Raw genomic sequence first — 19,813 nt, 5'->3', positions numbered from 1 at the left:
GTCTGCTATTTCCTCATTCCCCATCACTACCTCTCCAGCATCATTTTACAGTGGTAAACATCATTAACTCTTGCATCTCTTTTACACTTCATGTAACTGAAGAAACTTTTGGTATCCTCTGATATTATTGTCTGCCTTACTAATCCTATCTGCCTGCACATGTTCTGTATCCCTCCATATTCATGTGCCTGCTGCTTTTGGATCTCCTTCCATGCAGCGCACCCACCACTCTCTAAGCAAAACCAAAACTTGGCTTGTTACTCTCCTTCAAAATTTCTCCCTCTCATCTTAAAGCTATGTCCCCTAGTATTTAAGATTTCCACCCTCGGGAAAAGACCATATCTACCCTATCTACGCCTCTCATAATTGTGTATCTTTCTAAAAGGTCACCCCTCAGCTTCTGACACTCCAGAGAAAACAGTCCAAGATATACACCTCTCCACAAAGGAAGTTGTCAAGTTGCACTTTTAAACACAAGAGATTCTGCAGATGCTGGAAATCCAAACCAACACAAAGTGCTGGAGGAACTCAGCAGGTCAGGCAGCATCTATAGAAATGAATAAACAGTCAGCGTTTCAGGCCAAGACCCTTTTTCAGGACTGGAAAGGTGGGGAAAGATGCTGGAATGAAAAAATGGGGGAAGGGGAAGGAGGATAAGCTAGAAAATGATAGGTGAAGCCAGGTAGGTGGGAAAGGTGGAGAACAAGGAATCTGATGGGAGAAGAGATTGGACCATGGGAGAAAGGGAAGAAGGGGCACCAGGGTCAGGTGAAGAGAAGAGATGAGAGGCTGGAATGGGGAATAAAAGAGAAAAGGGGGCAGGATTTTTTTTAATTACTGGAAGAGAATCCCATGTTTATGCCATCAAGTCAGAGGCTACCTAGATGGAATGTGAGGTGGTGATCCTCCGTTTTGAGAGTGGTCTCATCATGGCAGAAGAGGAGGCCGTGGACTGACGTGTTAGAATGGGCATGGGGATAGGAATTTAAATGGTTGACAACAAGGAAATTCCACTTTTGATGGACAAAGCGGTCCCCTAATTTATGTCGTATCTTATCAATGTAGAGGAAGCTGCATCACGTGTACTGGATGCAATAGATGACCCTAACAGATTTGCTGGTGAACTGGAAGGAAAGTTTGGGGCCCTGAATGGAGGTGAGGGTGGAGTTGAATGGACAGGTGTAGCACTTCAGTCGCTTGGAGGGATATTTGCCAGGATTAGTTGGGAGGGATGAATGGACAAGGGAATAATGGAGGAAAGTTGGAGGAGGTAAAGATGTGTTTGATGATGCAATCTTGTTGATGGCACCTTTGTAACTTGAATAATTTCTGTATTTCAGAAACATTATCAATGGGAATATAGAACAATATAAAGATTAAATTCAGCATGTGAGGAGTTATTGCCTGAGGCCACACTGCCATCTGCTACTGACAACCTTATTGGTGTTTATTTTTAAATTGGGTGTCTATATACTTCATTCATCTGCAATTAAGCAAAAATAAATATTAATAAAAATGTCTGTTAATAAAATAAAAATAAATATTTAAATATTCACATTTTCCTCATCTAATGGTAAACATTATAGGTGAAGTGGTAAACAATGTGGTGAAATGATTCACAAGATTAGTAAGAACCGTTGTTCCTGAAAAGTAAAATGAAAACAATATTAAAACAATATTAAAGTATCTGAGTGAGGCATATTTTTCATTGTGATGAATCATATTGCTTATTTTCATCTTATCTAATGAAATGTTCAAACGCAAATGTAGTTCTAAAGTTATGGAGATGAGGCAGCTTTTTTTTTAGCCAGAGGGTGGTGAATCTGTGGCATTTATTGCCACAGACCACTGTAAGAGGCCAAGTTATTAAGTATATGTGCTTAAAACAGAAGTTGATAGGTACTCAATTAGCAAGGATACCTGCCAAAGGATCTCAGCCCAAAAAGTTGACTGTACTTTTTTTCCATAGATACTGCCTGGCCTGCTGAGTTGCTTGAATTTCCAGCATCTGCAGATTTTCTCTTATTTGTGTTTTATGAGAATTAGTTGTTGCCAAAGTCCTTGTTCGGGGTAACATAATTGGGAGAAATGTATATCATTCACAACCACCGCCATCGCGTTGGGGTTTCAACTTTAAGAGGCTGATCCATCGTGATAAAAGGTGTTACCAGTTTCATTAAACGTTATGAAACCCGTAACATCTGTTATTGAACTCCAAAACCTACACAACAAAAGCACGCTAAAACACTTTTACCTAAATGTCACCACGTCAGACTAGCTTCTTTAAAGTGCAACCCCAACTCGATATCGATGGTTGTGAATTCTGTACATTTCTCCCTATTGTGTCACCCTACTTGTAACAAGCCTCTGAAAATGGAAGCCATGACAATTTTTTTTTAAGTAGAACATTACTTCAACTATAAAAGGTTTATTATGGCTGGCTATGCTGTAACATCCAACTTCAGCACAGTTGGGAAGGCTTCGATGATACATAAATTTACCAAAGTGGGAAGATTTTACTTCCACAGATAACTGAATAATGTGGAATTATTATCCTTGGAACAGAGACTGGAGGAATCTGGTAGAGGTATCATGAAAAATAAGGTAGACAGAAACAATTCCTTTGTGAACTGGGGAATGTAAAATGAGGATGTTTGCTTGAAGAACTAAGAGGCACATTTTATATGGCCAGTGCTTAAGGTCAGGAAAACACCCCAAGTGCAGTAGTGGAGGTAAATTTAGTTCTAGCATTCAAAAGGGGTCTGCTGAAGGAATCTGCAGAGATGCATGGAGCTGGGAGGAAGGGAGTGTGCAGGGTTGCCTGGTTGGACCGAACAGGTAGAATGGCTTCCTTCCATTCAGGAACAATCACCCTTCTCAACTTATAACTTTCTTGGCTCTGATGAAAGGTCCTCGGCTCGCAATTTTAACTTTGAATCTCCACAAATCTTGCTTGAACTTTCCGGCATCTTGCGTTTTTATTTCATATTTCAGGTGTCTCGTTTCCCCTTTTTACAGAAGTCAGCCTGTTTGAAGGAAAATCAAACGCTAAAAATACTCAACAGGTCGGGCGCCAGTGATGGAAACGTGACAAAGAAAACGTTTCAGTTCGATGTCCCTCAGATCTCCTACTAGAAGGTGAAAGAGGAAACCATCGAAGCGTGCGCCCGCCTGCCTCCGCCGCCCAGAGCCCGGCTCGGGCTCAACGCCTCCTCCAGGCCGCTGTGTGGACTCGCGAGATTTACAGCTGAGTTCTCGTCTGCGTCAGGACGTGGTAGCGCCGGTCGGCCTGTTGCCATGGCGGGGTTATGGTTTCTCTTCGCCGCCTTCATCGTGGTCCCCGTCTGCAGTTTTACTGATGCGGATGTGTGCCTGCTGTGCGTGGGGGCGGCGCTGGTGCTGGTCTCGGTCCCGGTGGTGTGGGCATCCCGGCGGCGGGGAGCTGTCGACCGCAGGGCTGTGTGTGTGCTGGTCATGGGGGACCTGGGCCGCAGCCCCCGCATGTTGTACCACTCGCTGTCTCTGGCCAGGCACGGCTTCAGCGTCACTGCAGTCGGCTACCCCGGTGCGTCCGTTCGGAAGGCTGGCTGCCGGATTCAAATCCACTGTGATATCTGACCAAAAAAAATCAAATTAATTCTCAGACATTTAGACTGATATTTAAGCAACGTCAAATGCAGTTAGTCATTCAATTAAATTAATCTTAATCCTTATATTTGAATAACTGGAGGTTGTTTTGAACCAATGAAGTCCATCCTACTTAATTTGACGCACTGATATAAAAACTGCATGCAACACATGTCATTTGTAAATCATCAGAAGCAAGCGATTTTAGATAATATCTTAAACATTTAATTGTCTATAAAGATGCTTTATAGCCAGTGATTTCAGTAGTGTTTTTTGTCCTCATGTCTTGTGAGTAATGGATAAAATGATTTGCATTTACTTCACATCTTTCAGGAACGGATGTTTCAAAATCCCCTTATGTCAAAGTACTTTGGAACTGCAATCACTGCTATAAATGTGGCAGCAAATTTGCGACTCAGTCATCTCCCACAGGTGCATTTGTGATGAGGACTGATCTGTTTTAGTTTAGATTATTGTTATGTAAAGAGTTAACAGGACTTTCCTCAGGTTTAATCTAAAATGCAATGTTTCTAACATTTGGACATTGCCAGACACCTACACTTTAGAGTTGAAACCTCATAAATTGATTAGCTTCTCTTTAGCCATTTGTATTGAATGTGTTTTGTTTGAATTTATTTAAATAAACCATGCCATAGTTCTTGAGTTCGGTATTTTTCTTCCCCCCCCCCCCCACTGATAGTTCCTCCATTTGTTCCCCCTCGCCCAACTCTTGGTACCATCCACCTACTAACCAACAGTTCACCCATTGAATCCTTTCCCCTGTTGGGTTCCACTTCTCCCTGCTATGTGTCAGCCTCCAGCACTGGTGTTCCTGGCTATTCTTCCCCACCTTTTGGCTCTATCTGTTATCTTTGAGCCCTCCTTGGTCCAGGTATCATCCAACTGTTCCTATCCTACTTGCTTTTCTCCACTGTGGTGTAGTATCTCAACTGGAATATTGACAGTTCCTTTCTTACTGACGTTGATGAACCTGTGAGTTTCTCCAGTATATTATTGGTGCTTTTACATATCTTTATGTTATCCAAATCTGTAATAACTCGATTTTTTAAAATACTGAGTTTGAATTATATTTTTCAGGTTCAAAACCTCATAGAGATGTTTTACATAATGATAAGATTAAAATTGTCTACTTAACAGAGATTACAACAGCAACAAAATGTAAGTATTGTCATCTTTGTTACACAAATTATACATTTAAATTTGGAAGTGTATGGATTGAATTGTGAACCACCAGTCTTAAGCCATTCACAGAGAAGCCCAGGATTTAAGCATAACCACTTTGGGAATCATTGAGCTACCAATTCTATTTCAGCTGTTGATGGTGATTTAATACAACAATGTAGCCATGTTAAATAATTGCAGTGGATTGATCTTCATGACACCAGACACTTCAAAAAAAAAATCCAAAAATAAAAGATAAACAATGCATTATAAGGGTGGCAGAATTTAAAACAGTTCTTATTACTAGAGAAAAGTACAAGAAAAACTAATGGGGCTAAAAGCCAACAGGTTCCTTGGGTTCTAGTATTTTAAAACAAGTGGCTGCAGAGATGGTGATTGCTCAGTTGTAATCTAAAGTTCAAAGTAAGTTTTTATCAAAATACATATATTCTATACCTTAAATTTATAGTTAAAACAAAGTATCTCTGAAATACAGGTATGTTAAATTATTCTGTAATCAGTTTACAAACTATTGTTCTATATTTTGTAGTTGGACCAAAGATTTTTCAATATGGGGTGAAGGTGGTAGTGCAGGCTTTGCAAATATGTTTTGCCCTCCTAAAAGTTGATCCACCATCCTACATGCTGCTGCAGGTAAATGGTTTATTTTAGTTGTTTTTTATTCTCTGAATTACTTGAATAAACTGATATTAAATTTTCTATGTTTTTTTTTGATAATTCCATACAGAATCCTCCAGGCCTCCCAGCAATTGCAGCTGTGTGGGCAGTATGTTTATTAAGAGGAAGTAAATTTATCATTGACTGGCATAATTACGGTTACACCATTATGGGACTGACTCATGGAGTTCATCACCCAATTGTGCAGATTGCCAAATGGTTAGTATCGAAATATTTTCTATGGTTAATTTTGATATAACATCTTATTATACCTATTCTGTATACTTCATCTGAAGAATCAGTAAGCTTGATACTTTTGCACATGTAAAGCCTTTAACCCCAACTGATTCCCATTGCCTAGGGTGAATAGCCGTCAACTCCACCAAACAGTCCAAATGCTTTGGTGCAGATACGGTGTGAGGTACCCAATGATCAGCCTCGACACAAATATCAAACAATATACCAAGTGTGAATAAAGAATTATACCTTATAGTAATTTTTGGTTATGGGTTAGTAGCAACAACTAAAAGAAAAGGCGCCACATAAGTAACTTACCAGTCTTGTGCACATAGTATTTTAATACATTGGAGCTCACACCTCCTATTCCATCCACAACGTCCTTCCGAGATTCCAGCCACCATCCAAACCCCCAAGGTCTGGTATCTGCCGCCCTGGAACCGCGGTCCATTCCCGCACGTCCGTCCTCCCCGCTCGCCTTCTGGAAAAAGCTCGCGATCCTCAGCTCAGCACACACATATACAAGACAGCAGAACATGACTTCCATTGGCTAGCAAACGAATACAATTTCCTTTATCTCTAATTATAACCCAAACATACCGCCACAGAGAACCCCTTGCTCAGCAGTTAACAGTACAAGAAGCCATTTTGTAATAAGCAATTAACAGTTAACAGTCCAGCTAATATTACTGAGAACCTTACACACAAATACAAATTACAAACAAATGAACTAAGACGTAAGAACATAGAAGTAGCACAAGCCCCTTACCTTTGCTTGACCATTCAGTAACATCGTGGCTGATCTTTTACCTTAGCGACATCTTCCAGCACTAACTCCATGTTCCTTGATACCCTTGCGCATAAAATTTATTCACCTTTACCTAAGTTTTATAATGACTGAACCTCCATAGTTTTCTTGGGAAGATGATTCACTATCCCCTGTATGAAGAAATTTCTTCCTGTGTCACTCTTGAAAGAACAACACTTTCACTGATGAGGTGCAAGATGACTGACAAGGCAGGCAGGTGGATGGTTTGTGAGGGGTGTTCTCATTTCATTGTTTGTGCAAGGCTTCTGTGAGCTCCAGCTGTGTGGACTGAAGGTTCTCAACATCATCTTGAATGTTACTTTGAGCAGTCATGGGCCAGAAATTTCCAGGAGTCAACATAGCTGTTGCTTTGAGTGACTCCTTGAATATTTTCCTCTCCCTGTGTGGTACTCCTTTCCCATGACGAAATTCAGAATGGTTCTGTTTTGGAGTCTGGTGTCAGGCATGTGAATAGTCATGGCCAGCCTAATGGATTTGAAAGAATATAACTAGGACCTGAGAGAGGACGCTGATATTGGTTTACTTTTCTTCCCAGTGAATTTGGAGTACTTTGTGGATAGAATAGGTTATATTTTTCCAATATTTTGAGGTGCCTGCTGCAGAAGGGTTGGGATTACTGGAACCCAGCAAACCACATGTTGTGCTTGTAGCATCTGGATGTTAGCATAGTGATTTGAGTACTAGGAACCTGGGCTGTATTTGAACCAACATCTTTATTCTCTCACTGTTTAAAAATTATGTTTTTCCTATTAAATTGGAAGGAGGAAACATGCATTTTACTATGTATTTCATTTGCCAGATCTTTGCCTTAATCACTTAACTTTTCTCCCCTGAAACCTCTCCGAATCTTCCTCGCAGTCCACTCTGCCTCCTCGCTTTGTGCCCTCTGCAAATTTGGATGGATTGCATTTGACCCCTCTCATTCAGATCACAACATAGATTGTGAACAGCTGTGACTCCAGCTTTGATTCCTGCAGGAACCACTCGTCACAGCCTCCCAAACTAAAACGACAATTTACTTCCATTCTTTCTATCTATTAGTTAGACTACAATTCCAGTTAATATATTATTTCCAATATAGTGTGCTTTAATTTTCTTAAATAATCCCAGTTGTGGCTTCTTGTTGAAGGCCTTTTGAAGATTCCAGGTAACCATATTAGCATGTTCTCTACAATTTGCTTGTTGCAAACTTGGAAAATCTGTCATTGTTAAATATGATATCTTTCACAAATCTGTTTAATAATTCTCAAGTGTTTTGTAATAATACATTTAAAAGATGCTAGCATTTTTTGATGACTGATGTCAGGGTAACTGGTGTGTTTTCTTTCACAAACAGTTTTGTACTATTCAATCATTGTAGAATCTACTTAATTGTAATAAATGGCACAGTTAAGTGCTTCCATTATCTTAAAAACACATCTGCTTCAAAATCAGAAGACACAAGTCATCAGGCCTGAGATTGTTAAACACCTTTCAGTCTCATTATGTCTGAATAATTTATTTTTATTAATTCTAATTACTTTGAGCTCCTCATCCACTCTAAATCTTTAGTACTATTTGTGAATGATTTTCTGTGTTTTCCAAAAGGGCAGGCACAAAATATTTGTTTAATTTCTCTGTCATTTCCTTAATCCCCAATAGAATTTCTCTTGTCTCAGTCAAAAAGCAGTTCACATTAATTTTTAACTAATCATTTTTTTTTATTTCTATTGCTTCTTCTTTGCCTGCTCTGATATTCTACTTTCTCTTTCCTTGCAATGCATTATTTCTACTTTACTGAATTCTTAGATTTTCCAAGGCAATATTATGTGCATTTTCCTTTGATATAGTTTAATAGCATCACATTTTTCTGGGTTTTATTGCATTTTAAAGGGTGATGCATTAATTCTTTAACTGGGTTGTAAGTAGTAGTCACACAACAGATGGAGGTCATTGAGCTGGTTGAATTTTTGCCAGTTGTTTAGTACAGTGGTCCCCAACCACCGGGCCATGAGGAAATGATATGATTTGGCGATATGAAACGATATGAGTCAGCTGCACCTTTCCTCATTCCTTGTCACGCACTGGTGAACTTGAACATCCTCCCCCCCCCCCCCCCCCCCCCCCCAGTCGGCTGGTCCTCAAGAATATTGTTAATATTAAACCAGTCCGTGTTGCGCAAAAGGTTGGGGACCCCTGGTTTAGTAGATCTAATTGGTCCCATCCTCTGCTCTTTTAGTCAGCAAATTTCCCCTTTCACTTCCCATGTGTAAATATGATTGTTATTTAAATTTTACTGTTGAATCTTTTTCCAACACCCTTTCAGCTAATCCATTCCTGAACTTCTCAAAATTCCACATTTCCCACTTAGGTTTCTTGTTAGTTATGTACACACGTAATCTTGAATGTTTATGGACCTTCTTGGGCAAATTTTTTTTTAAATCTGAAGGTCATCTATATCATTAACAGTGAGAAGTCTGTCAGAAACAGTGAGGGCCATTAGAAACAAATATTGGAACTGATTTGCTGTTGAGGCCAAAAGATGTGGTTGAGATGCTAAATGAATATTTTACACAGAAGAAGAGGATTCTTAAAAAAGTGATGGTAAAGAACAATGCTCTGTTATCTATCTGAAGTGTCAATTCAGTTTCTCTCTCTACTTGACTTCCTTAGTATTTGCAGTAGTTTCTATCCCTTGACACTGTGAGGTTGCTAGAAGTGGTAACGTACTTAAAAGTTGCTTAGAAATGTGTTCTGGATAGGATACAGTATGGTTACTGAGGAAATTAAAATTAGAGTCTGGAGCTGTGCTCACAGTATTCTTGCACACCGCACCCACTTGGATAATATAAGGGAGATTAAAAACTGCATATTGTACCAACTGAAATATGTATTGTCTGGTTCTTGGGCTGGAAGTTAATTTTGTAAACAGTCTTAGAAAGAAATTAATTGCCAGTTGGACATTCATGGGCCAGTGCAGGAGAGCCCACTTTTAAAAAGCAAGTCACTTCAATAATGTCATTGGAGGAGACTGAGGAACATAGAAATTAGAAACAGCAGCAGGCTGTTGAACTTTCTTGGGTATTCACTGTGATCATGGCAACTTGTTATCCTGTTTTTGCATTCTCCCTATATTCCTTAATCTCTTTAGCTATTGGTAATATTTTCAGCTGTTCCATGAATACATTTAATGACTTAGCCTCATTTGCCTTCTGTGCTAGAGAATTCCACAAGTTCACTACTCTTGAGAGCAGAAATATTTCTTCCTCTCTCTCCTAAATGGCATAATGCATATCTTTAAGCTGTGACCCCTGGTTCTGGGCATTGTCATGGCATATTTTAAATGTTTAATAACATGAATTTAAAATTCTTTAGATCTGCTCACCAAAAAGATATTTATGACTTAAATATTTATAATGTTTGAAAGTTCAGATTAATGTATTTGTCACAGATGATTTGTTATTAATATTTGCAATGATTTTGTTTTTAATTAGGTATGAACATTTTTTTGGTAAGCTGTCTGATGCAAATTTGTGTGTCACTGAAGCCATGAAAGAAGACTTGAGAGTGAACTGGAGGATCAAGTGAGCCTGCATTCTTTGCTTAATATATTTGACCATAATATATGTCAACTGAATTGCTTAAAGCATGTTCTCTGTTACTGTTTTGTAAACCCAGCAGTTAATACATTCTTTAACTGGGTGGAAATAATTAGATGTATTATTTATTCATATATCGTGTAAATTGGGTGTCAGTGTGTGTGGACTGCTCATAATCTGTGGCTGAGTTACGAAATTTGAAAGTTTCTGGCTAATAATCTGATCTTTTTGGAAAGTTTCTTGCTACATCAAGTCAAGTTGTGGGGTTAAGTATGAAAAGATATAATTAAAAATGTAGAGATGAGCAATGCTGGATGTTGGATTTATCCAGAACTGATAGTGGTTAAGATAAAATGGAAGAGAATAAATGACCCATACTGTAAAACAAGTGCAGAATGTACAGCCCACAGACCACATCTGGCCCCTGGAACTGCTTGGTGCAGTCTGTTGTAGTAAATAGTGAAATAAACTAAATCTTCACACTTTCATACTGCCCTCTCTGTTGTCTTGCAAGGAATTACCCTGAGTTCTATTTCTCTGGAGATTTTGTATCTTGATATTCACTCTAGTTATTAAGAAGTGCTATTGAGTACTTCCTAACATACTAGTGATGCCTACTTTAGTTTATGCCAAGACCATTCCAAACATGCACCAAGGTGCTGAATTCCAGAGGTGAGGTTAATGTGATTGATCAGTATAAAGGTTGCATTTAACCGAGTATGCCATCACGGAGTCTTGGTAAAATTAAACTTAATGGTATCACATTCCCCAATTATTGGAATCATACTTTGCACAAAAAAGATAGTGTGTTTGCCAGAGATCAGTCATTGTAGTTTTAGTTCATCATTACAGGAGTTCTTCAGGGCGGAACTCAATGCACAACTGCTTCATCGTTGACTATCCTTCCATTATTAGGTTAGGTGTTTGGTGATAATTGCACGACGTTTAATTCTGTTCACAACCCTTAGCAAATGAAGAAGCCCACACCTACATGCAATAAGACGAGACAAATTCAAGCATGGTTTGATGAGTGGGAACTAAAATTGCACCACTTATCAGCCTGTGCCTGAATGTTGTCTGTCTTGCTTCATGCGAATATGAGATGACAAATACCAAATCCAACTAGAGGCATTTAATGACCTACTGAGACATTCAGTGGCATTACCACAACAAAGCTCCAGCTCATGAATAAAGTGGATACGAGAAGAGGTCAAAGGCTGGGTATTCCAAGTCAAGTGACTCACTTTGTAACACTCCAATGGCTTTCCAACATCAACATGGCATTAGTCAGGAACGTAATGGGTTACTCCATTTATCTGGATGAGTGCAGCTCCAATAACTCGCAAGAGACATAACACCATCCAGATGCTTGTTTGTTTGGCACTCCCTAAATGTTTGTTCCTTGCACTTCCTGCAGAGCATTTGCAGTGTTTGCCATCTACAAAATGCTTTCCAGTTGTTCACAAAGAATCTCCCGAATCAACAACCTGTACCACCAAAAAGAACAAAGGTAGCAGGTGCATAGGAACACTATAACTTGCAAGCTCTCCTCCATCCCATATAAATTCCTGACTTGGAAGTACATTGCCTATCCTTCTGGAACTCCATACTCAAAGCAGTGTCGAGGACCTCCACCCATAGGGCTGCATCAGTTCAATAAGGCAGCTCACCTTCATCTTCTCAGGGCAATTATAGGTGAGCAATAAACGCTGGTCCTGTCAGTGTCACCCAGATACCAAATATGAATAGTAAAAAGCGTAGTAATATAGTTCAGAGTTTTTAATTACATGCTTTTATTGACATTTGTATAGACAATTTATCTTTGTCCTAATTTTCAGTGGTATGTTGAGTATGTTTCAGCTTTATTTTTTAAGTGTTTTTCATTTACAGGGCAGTCACACTATATGATTCCCCATCTCCCATTTTCAGAGAAGTTCCTCTAGAATTGCAACATAAGTTATTTAAGAAGCTTGCCAATGATTTTGTCGCATTTAGAGCAAGGTATGTTTTATGTGTGACATTTTTTGTTTATTAATTACTTAGTAGAAAAGCTAAGCAGTGTTTGATATTTTTATATCAAAAACAATTGAAATCAGACATAGAACCAGAAAGCCTTTTCTATCTGCCAAATTCCAAAAATAGACTTCTTGAGCAAGTAGATCTACTTAATAATGTAGTATACAACAGTTTTATTTCAGACACATCTTTTGACACTATAAGGCATAAACTATACATTTTTTGCTGTGAAATTAGGACCGAATCTGTGCCTTCTAATTTGGAACAGACGGCCTTTACTGTACTGAATACAAATACTGGAAATATCACACATGTCCAAGGAAGACCTACATTATTGCTTAGCAGTACTAGCTGGACAGGTAAGTCAGATTTTTCTTTGAGAACATAGCCAGTTTTACAATACTACTTGTTGTGCATACTAATAATTGAATGTTTAAATATCTTTATATGAACATGAAACAGGATAAGGTGATGGAGGGACGTCAATGAAGATTGCAACCAGCGCCAATTAATGATTTCAAATAGCAATGAACTATAAATAAGTTCCTTATACTGAGCTGGTTCTTTTAGATGGAAGTACAATGATTTTAAAAGATAGAGAATTTTTAATTCTCTAAAATATATGTCAATATAACTAAAAGAACATAGAACAGTACAGAACAGGAACTGGCCTTCAGCCCACAATGTCTTTGCTGAATATATGACAAATTAAACTAATTTGCTTCCTCCTGTACTGTATCTGATCCATATTCCTCTATTCCCTTCATATTTATGTGTCTATCCAACAACCTTGTAAATGCCATTATAGTTTCTGTCTCCATTACTCCCCATGGCAGCCTGTTCCAGGCACCTACATCCAGTTCCATAGCCTTTTAACTTCATTTTCAGTTATCCAGAATTAAATTATTCACAGACCGATTAATTGTTCTGATTTATTGCCTGAAAACTTGGTCACAAAGAAATTAATTCCATCATCCAAATCATTCATGTACAACGTGGAAAAAAAATCAGTCCCGAAACCTATCCTGTGGGAAAAGAAGCGATCCCAAAGCCAACCCTGTGGAACACCACTAGTCTCTGGCAGCCAACCAGAAAAGGCCCCCTTTATTCCTATTTTTTGCCTCCTGACAGTCAGCCAATCTAATATCCATGTTAGTATTTTTCATGAAATACCATAATCAGTCACGTGTGGCAGCTTGTCAAAGGCCTTCTGAAAATTCAAGTAAACAACATCCACTGACTCTCCTTCATCTGTCCTGCCTGTTATTTCCTCAAAGAATTTCAACAGATTTGTCAAGCAAGATTTCCCCTCAAGGAAACCATGCTGACTATTTCATCATGTACCTTCAAATATCCTAAAACCTCTTCCTTAGTAATGGACTCCAACATCTTTCCAACCACTAATGTCAAGCTAACTGGCCTATAATTTCCTGTTTTTTGTCTCCCTCTCTTCCTAAAAATGGAGTGACATTTGCAATTTCCAGTCTTCCAGAACTATTCCTGAATATAGCGATCCTTGATTGATGACGACTAATGCTTCCACAATCTATTCAGTTAACTATCAAAACCCTGGGATGTAGTCCATCTGGTCCAGGTGACTCAGCTAACTTCAGTCCTTTCAGCTTCCCAAGAAAAATACTTAATGAGTTTGTCCACCATTTCCTTGTCCTCCATTACTACCTCTCCAGTGCATTTACCTGTGGTCCGATATCCACTCTCGCCTATGTTTCTCTGTATATCTGAAAAAATTGCTATCCTCTTTTATATTATTGACTAGTTTACCTTCATATTTTGTCTTTTCTCTCATTGCTTTTTTAGTTGCCTTCATTTGGTTTTTAAAGGCTTCCCTATCCTCTAATTTCCCACTAATTTTTGGAGTATTATACGCCCTCTTTTGCTTTTATTCTGACCTTCATTTCCCTTGTCAGCCACGGTTGCTCACCCTCCCTTTAGAATACTACTACTTTTGGATGTAATTATCCTTCCCCTTCCAAAGTGCTCCCAGAAACTCCAGCCATTGCTGCTGTGCTATCATCACTGCTAGCGTCCCCGAGGCTGACTGCCTTTTTTATTTAGAGATACAATGCAGAACAGTCCCTTCCAGGCCTGCCAGCCGTGCCACCCAGCAACCCACCGATTTAACCCTGGCCGAATCACGGGACAATTGACAAAGACCAATTAGCCTACTAATTGGTATGTCTTTGAACTGTGGGAGGAAATTGGAGCACCTGGAGGAAACCCACATGCGCACGGGAAGGAACACACAAACTTGCTTACAGAGGGTGCCAGAATTGAGCTCTGAACTCCAACACCCTGTGCAGTAATTTTGTCCTGCTACCATCTTAAAGAAGGCGAAGGTTATATACCAACAGCACTAAAATGCTGTCAAAATAGCCAAATCTTTTTGCACCACTAATTTGAGATTTATACATATTAATTTACAAAGTGTTTAAAATGTGGCTTATGGGTCCTATGGATTTTTATGTGGCCCAGGAAGGAAGTTCCTTGGCTTCACCATAATAGCTTATCTTTATTTGATTTTCAGAGGATGAAGATTTCTCCATTCTATTAAAAGCATTAGAAGGTAGGTTACTGCTAATTTTTGTTTCCACTTAAATGTGTGGCACATTATTATCCTTATTTTAGAAGAATCAAATACATGCAGAAATGGATCACTACAGGAAATTAAAATTTTTTTTTGTCCCTCATATGTACAGAAAAGCAAAAACAGGCTGAGAACATCAGTGTTTAATGCATAACACCAAGTTCCCCATGAGAAGCAACACACATCAAAGTTGCTGGTGAACGCAGCAGGCCAGGCAGCATCTCTAGGAAGAGGCACAGTCAATGTTTCGGGCCGAGACCCTTTGTCAGGACTAACTGAAGGAAGAGCTAGTAAGAGATTTGGGAGGGGGAGGGGGAGATCCAAAATGATAGGAGAAGACAGGAGGGGGAGGGATGGAGCCAAGAGCTGGACAGGTGATAGGCAAAAGGGATATGAGAGGATCATGGGACAGGAGGCCCAGGGAGAAGGAAAAGGAGGGGGGGACCCAGAGGATGGGCAAGGGGTATAGTCAGAGGGACAGAGGGAGAAAAAGGAGAGAGAGAGAGAGAAAGAATGTATGTATATAAATAAATAACGGATGGGGTATGGGGGGAGGTGGGGCATTAGCCGGAAGTTAGAGGAGTCAATGTTCATGCCATCAGGTTGGAGGCTACCCAGACGGAATATAAGGTGTTGTTCCTCCAACCTGAGTGTGGCTTCATCTCTACAGTAGAGGAGACCATGGATAGACATATCAGAATAGGAATGGGACGTGTAATTAAAATGTGTGACATATCAGAATGGGAATGGATTTTAATTCACACATTACGACAACTCAAGCACAGTTAAATGCTTTTATTAGTAAGAACATAATTTCCTTTTTAAAAGTATTTACAAACGGTTACTATGAATGTTAATATAAACTATGCCAAGTCATTGAAAGGCCCTTGATAAATTCTCCATTTCTTCACTGAAGTTGCTCACAGTATGTCCTTTCAGTCTTTAAATTTTGTTCTTCACAGAGGCATCTGGTAAAGCCTCCTCACCACTCTCGTCACCTTGACTCGATGCACATAACGTCAGAGAAGCTCACCAGCTGCTGCTTTTCAAAGTAAACACTCTCCAATGAATTGGGTAGTTGATTTTGAGTGGAGTGGTACTGTTCAGTACCTGTACGATTATATCTCAGAACCTGCGATCCATCCTCGACACAGGTGTATGGGCTGCCATTCTCTATTCCAAAAAATTGATGAAGGTCTGGGAGAACACAGATTATCTTCTGCACCATCATGAACACCAACCAACCTGGAACTCTCATGGTGTTGGTTTCTAGCACTCAGGAGTGATATTGCTGAGTCTGACTGCAGAAACTGGAGTTGTTGCTGCTATTTATTGAGGGGAAGATAAACACCGTGCTCAAATATGGTCATTGTAATGATGGCTTCATCATATTAGGACATTCACATTATATCTGCCCATATTTAGTCATTTGGTTCATCTAGTTATCAACCATTGTTGATGTGTAACTGTCACACAATTTACCTTCCCCCAATAAATAGCAGCAACAACTCCAGTTTCTGCAGTCAGACTCAGCAATATCACTCCTGAGTGCTAGAAATCAACACCATGAGAGTTCCAGGTTGGTTGGTGTTCATGATGGTGCAGAAGATAATCTGTGTTCTCCCAGACCTTCATCAATTTTTGGGAATAGAGAATGGCAGCCCATACACCAGTGTCGAGGATGGATCGCAGGTTCTGAGATATGATCGTACAGGTACTGAACAGTACCACTCCACTCAAAATCCACTACCCAATTCATTGGAGGGTGTTTACTTTGAAAAGCAGCAGCTGGTGAGCTTCTCTGACGTTATGTGCATCGAGTCAAGGTGACGAGAGTGGTGAAGAGGCTTTACCAGATGCCTCTGTGAAGAACAAAATTTAAAGACTGAAAGGACACACTGTGAGCAACTTCAGTGAAGAAATGAAGAATTTATCAAGGGCCTTTCAATGACTTGGCATCGTTTATATTAACATTCATAGTAACCATTTGTAAATACTTTTAAAAAGGAAATTATATTCTTATTAATAAAAGCATTTAACCGTGCTTGAGTTGTTGTAATGTGTGAATTAAAATCCATTCCCATTCTGATATGTCACACATTTTAACTCCATGCCCCATTCCCATTCTGATATGTCTATCCATGGTCTCCTCTACTGTAAAGATGAAGCCACACTCAGGTTGGAGGAACAACACCTTATATTCCATCTAGGTAGCTTCCAACCCGATGGCATGAACATTGACTTCTCTAACTTCCGCTAATGCCCCACCTCCCCCTCGTACCCCATCTGTTATTTATTTATATACACACATTCTTTCTCTCTCTCTCTCCTTTTTCTCCCTCTGTCCCATGATCCTCTCATATCCCTTTTGCCAATCACCCGTCCAGCTCTTGGCTCCATCCCTCCCCCTCCTGTCTTCTCCTATCATTTTGGATCTCCCCCTCCCCCTCTCAAATCTCTTACTAGCTCTTCCTTCAGTTAGTCCTGACGAAGGGTCTCGGCCCGAACCGTCGACTGTACCTCTTCCTAGAGATGCTGCCTGGCCTGCTGTGTTCACCAGCAACTTTGATGTGTGTTGCTTGAATTTCCAGCATCTGCAGAATTCCTCGTGTTTATGTTCCCCATGAGAATATGGTAATGACCTGTCCTTTTAAACTACATCAGGGTACTTTTCTAATAGTGCTAGTGGACTGTTTTGGAAGTTCGCAAATTATTTTCTAGTTCAGATGACATTTGACTTGCAGGTGATAGCTTTCTCATATACCATCTGCCCTCATCCTTCTGAATAGTCGGGTCTGCAAGCTAGAGAAGTATCGTCAAAAAGATCTTGCCAGATTGCTATACTACTTGTCAATGCATACAGGGCATGGAAAAAGTGAGTTTCAGTTTGTCAGATGAAGGTGGGTTGATTGTCCTGGAGAATGCACTTGTGCATCACACATCTTAGCTTTTAGGAAAGATGGGTTAGTGGGCAGAGGGAGTGGTATGGCTCTGTGTATAAGAAATAATATTAAATCATTGGAAAGAGATGACATAGGATTGGAAGGTGTAGAGTCTCTCTGGATTGAGTTGAGAAATGGCAAGGGGAAAAGGACCCTAATGGCAATTGTACACAGGCCTCCAAACAGCAGCCGGGATATGGATTACAAATTACAGCAGGAGATAGAAAAGGCATGTCAGAAAAGCAATGTCATGATAATTGTTGGGGATTTTAATATGAAGGTGGATTGAGAAAACCAGGTCAGTACTAGACCTCGACAGAGAATTTGTAGAATGTCTAAGGGATGGCTTTTCAGAACAGCTTGTTGAGCCCACTAGGGGATCGGCTGTGCTGGATTGGGTGGTGTGCAATGATCCAGAGGTGATAAGAGAGCTTAAGGTTAAGGAACCCTTGGGAAACAGTGATCACAATATGATCGAGTTCACTTTGAAATTTGAGAGGGGAAAAAATAAAATCCAATGTGTCGGTATTTTGGTGGAATAAAGGAAATTACAATGGCGTGAGAGGGGAACTGGCCAGAGTTGACTGGAAAGGGACATTTGCAGGAAAGACAGCAGAGCAGCAATGGCTGGAGTTTCTGTGAAAAATGAGGGAAGTACAAGATAGATACATTCCAAATAAGAAATTTTCAAAGGGAAGAAGGACATTTCTGTGGCTGACAAGTGAAGTCAGGGCCAAAGTAAAAGCAAAAGAGAGGGCATACAAGAAACCAGAGCTAGTGGGAAAGTAGAAGATTGGGGAGCTTTTTAAAAACTTGCACAAGGAAACAAAGAAGGTCATTCGGAAGGAAAAGATGAATTATGAGAGGAAGCTGGCAACTAGTATCAAAGAAGATACTAAAAGTTTTTTAAGGATATAACAGGTAAGAGAGTGTCAAGGGTAGCTATAGGACCAATAGAAAATGATGCTGGAGATATTGTAATGAGAGACGCAGAGATGGCAGAGGAACTGAATGTGTATTTTGCATCAGTCTTCATAGTGGAAGACGTCTGCAATATACTGGACTTTCAAGAGTGTCAGGGAAGTGAAGTTTGTGCAGTGAAAATTACAACTGAGAAGGTGCTCAGGAAGCTTAATGGTCTGAGGGTGGATAAACCTGGACCTGATGGAATGCACCCTCGGGTTCTGAAGGAAGTAGCTGGAGAGATTGTGGAGGCACTAACAATGATCTTTCAAGAATCGCTAGATTCTGGCATTGTGCTGGATGACTGGAAAATTGCAAATGTTACTCTGCTATTTAAGAAGGGTGGGAGGCAGCAGAAAGGAAACTATAGACCTGTTATCCTGACATCAGTGGTTGGGAAGTTGTTGGAATCGATTATTAGGGATGCGATTACGGAGTACCTGGAGACACATGACAAGATAGGTCAAAGCCAGCATGGTTTCCTGAAAAGAAAATCCTGCCTGACAAACCCACTGCAATTCTTTGAGAAAATTACAAGCTGGGTAGACAGAGGAGATGCAGTAGATGTGGTGTACTTGGGTTTTCAGAAGGCCTTTGACAAGGTGCTGCACAAGAGGCTGCTTAGCAAGATAAGAGCCCATGGAATTACAGGGAAGTTCCTAGCGTGGGTGGAGCATTGGTTGGTCGGCAGAAAACAGAGTGATAATAAAGGGATCCTTTTCTGGCTGGCTACTGGTTACCAGTGCAGTTCCAGAGGGGTTGGTGTTGGGACCGCTGCTTTTTACGATGTATGTGAATGATTTGGACTATGGTATTAATGGATTTGTGGCTAAATTTGTCAATGATACAAAGATAGGTGGAGGAGTAGGTAGTGTTGAGGAAACAGGGAGCCCACAGAAAGACTTGATGTGCAAAGAAGTGGCAAATGAAATGCAATGTTGGAAAGTGTATGGTCATGCACTTTGGTGGAAGAAATAAATGGGCAGACTATTATTTAGATGGGGAGAGAATTCAAAATGCAGAGATGCGAAGGGACTTGGGAGTCCTTGTGCAAGATACCCTATAGGTTAACCTCCAGGTTGAGTCGGTTGTGAAGAAGGTGAATGCAATGTTGGCATTCATTTCTAGAGGTATAGAATATAAGAGCAGGGGTGTG

The 19,813-nt window shown here is 40.0% G+C and overlaps 1 protein-coding gene across 2 annotated transcripts in view; it reads left to right on the top strand.

The window, feature by feature from the left end:
• The first annotated feature begins 3,209 nt into the window (after positions 1-3,209).
• alg1 (ALG1 chitobiosyldiphosphodolichol beta-mannosyltransferase) overlaps positions 3,210-19,813 on the top strand; it is a 30,748-nt gene continuing 14,144 nt past the window's right edge. The window contains exons 1-8 of one of the 2 annotated variants that reach the window (XM_072268540.1): positions 3,210-3,565; positions 4,726-4,806; positions 5,360-5,463; positions 5,558-5,706; positions 10,027-10,116; positions 12,022-12,132; positions 12,385-12,506; positions 14,693-14,731. In XM_072268540.1, the coding sequence (XP_072124641.1) occupies positions 3,298-3,565; positions 4,726-4,806; positions 5,360-5,463; positions 5,558-5,706; positions 10,027-10,116; positions 12,022-12,132; positions 12,385-12,506; positions 14,693-14,731 (964 nt within the window). In that variant the 5' untranslated portion in view covers positions 3,210-3,297. The remainder of the gene's footprint in view (positions 3,566-4,725; positions 4,807-5,359; positions 5,464-5,557; positions 5,707-10,026; positions 10,117-12,021; positions 12,133-12,384; positions 12,507-14,692; positions 14,732-19,813) is intronic. The other variant, XM_072268539.1, reaches the window with a different exon arrangement.

Source organism: Mobula birostris, chromosome 9, assembly GCF_030028105.1.
Source record: "Mobula birostris isolate sMobBir1 chromosome 9, sMobBir1.hap1, whole genome shotgun sequence".
Classification (NCBI taxonomy): Eukaryota; Metazoa; Chordata; class Chondrichthyes; order Myliobatiformes; family Myliobatidae; genus Mobula; species Mobula birostris.
The sequence above is the reverse complement of the archived record's forward strand: the minus strand, read 5'-3'. Positions and strand labels throughout refer to the sequence as shown.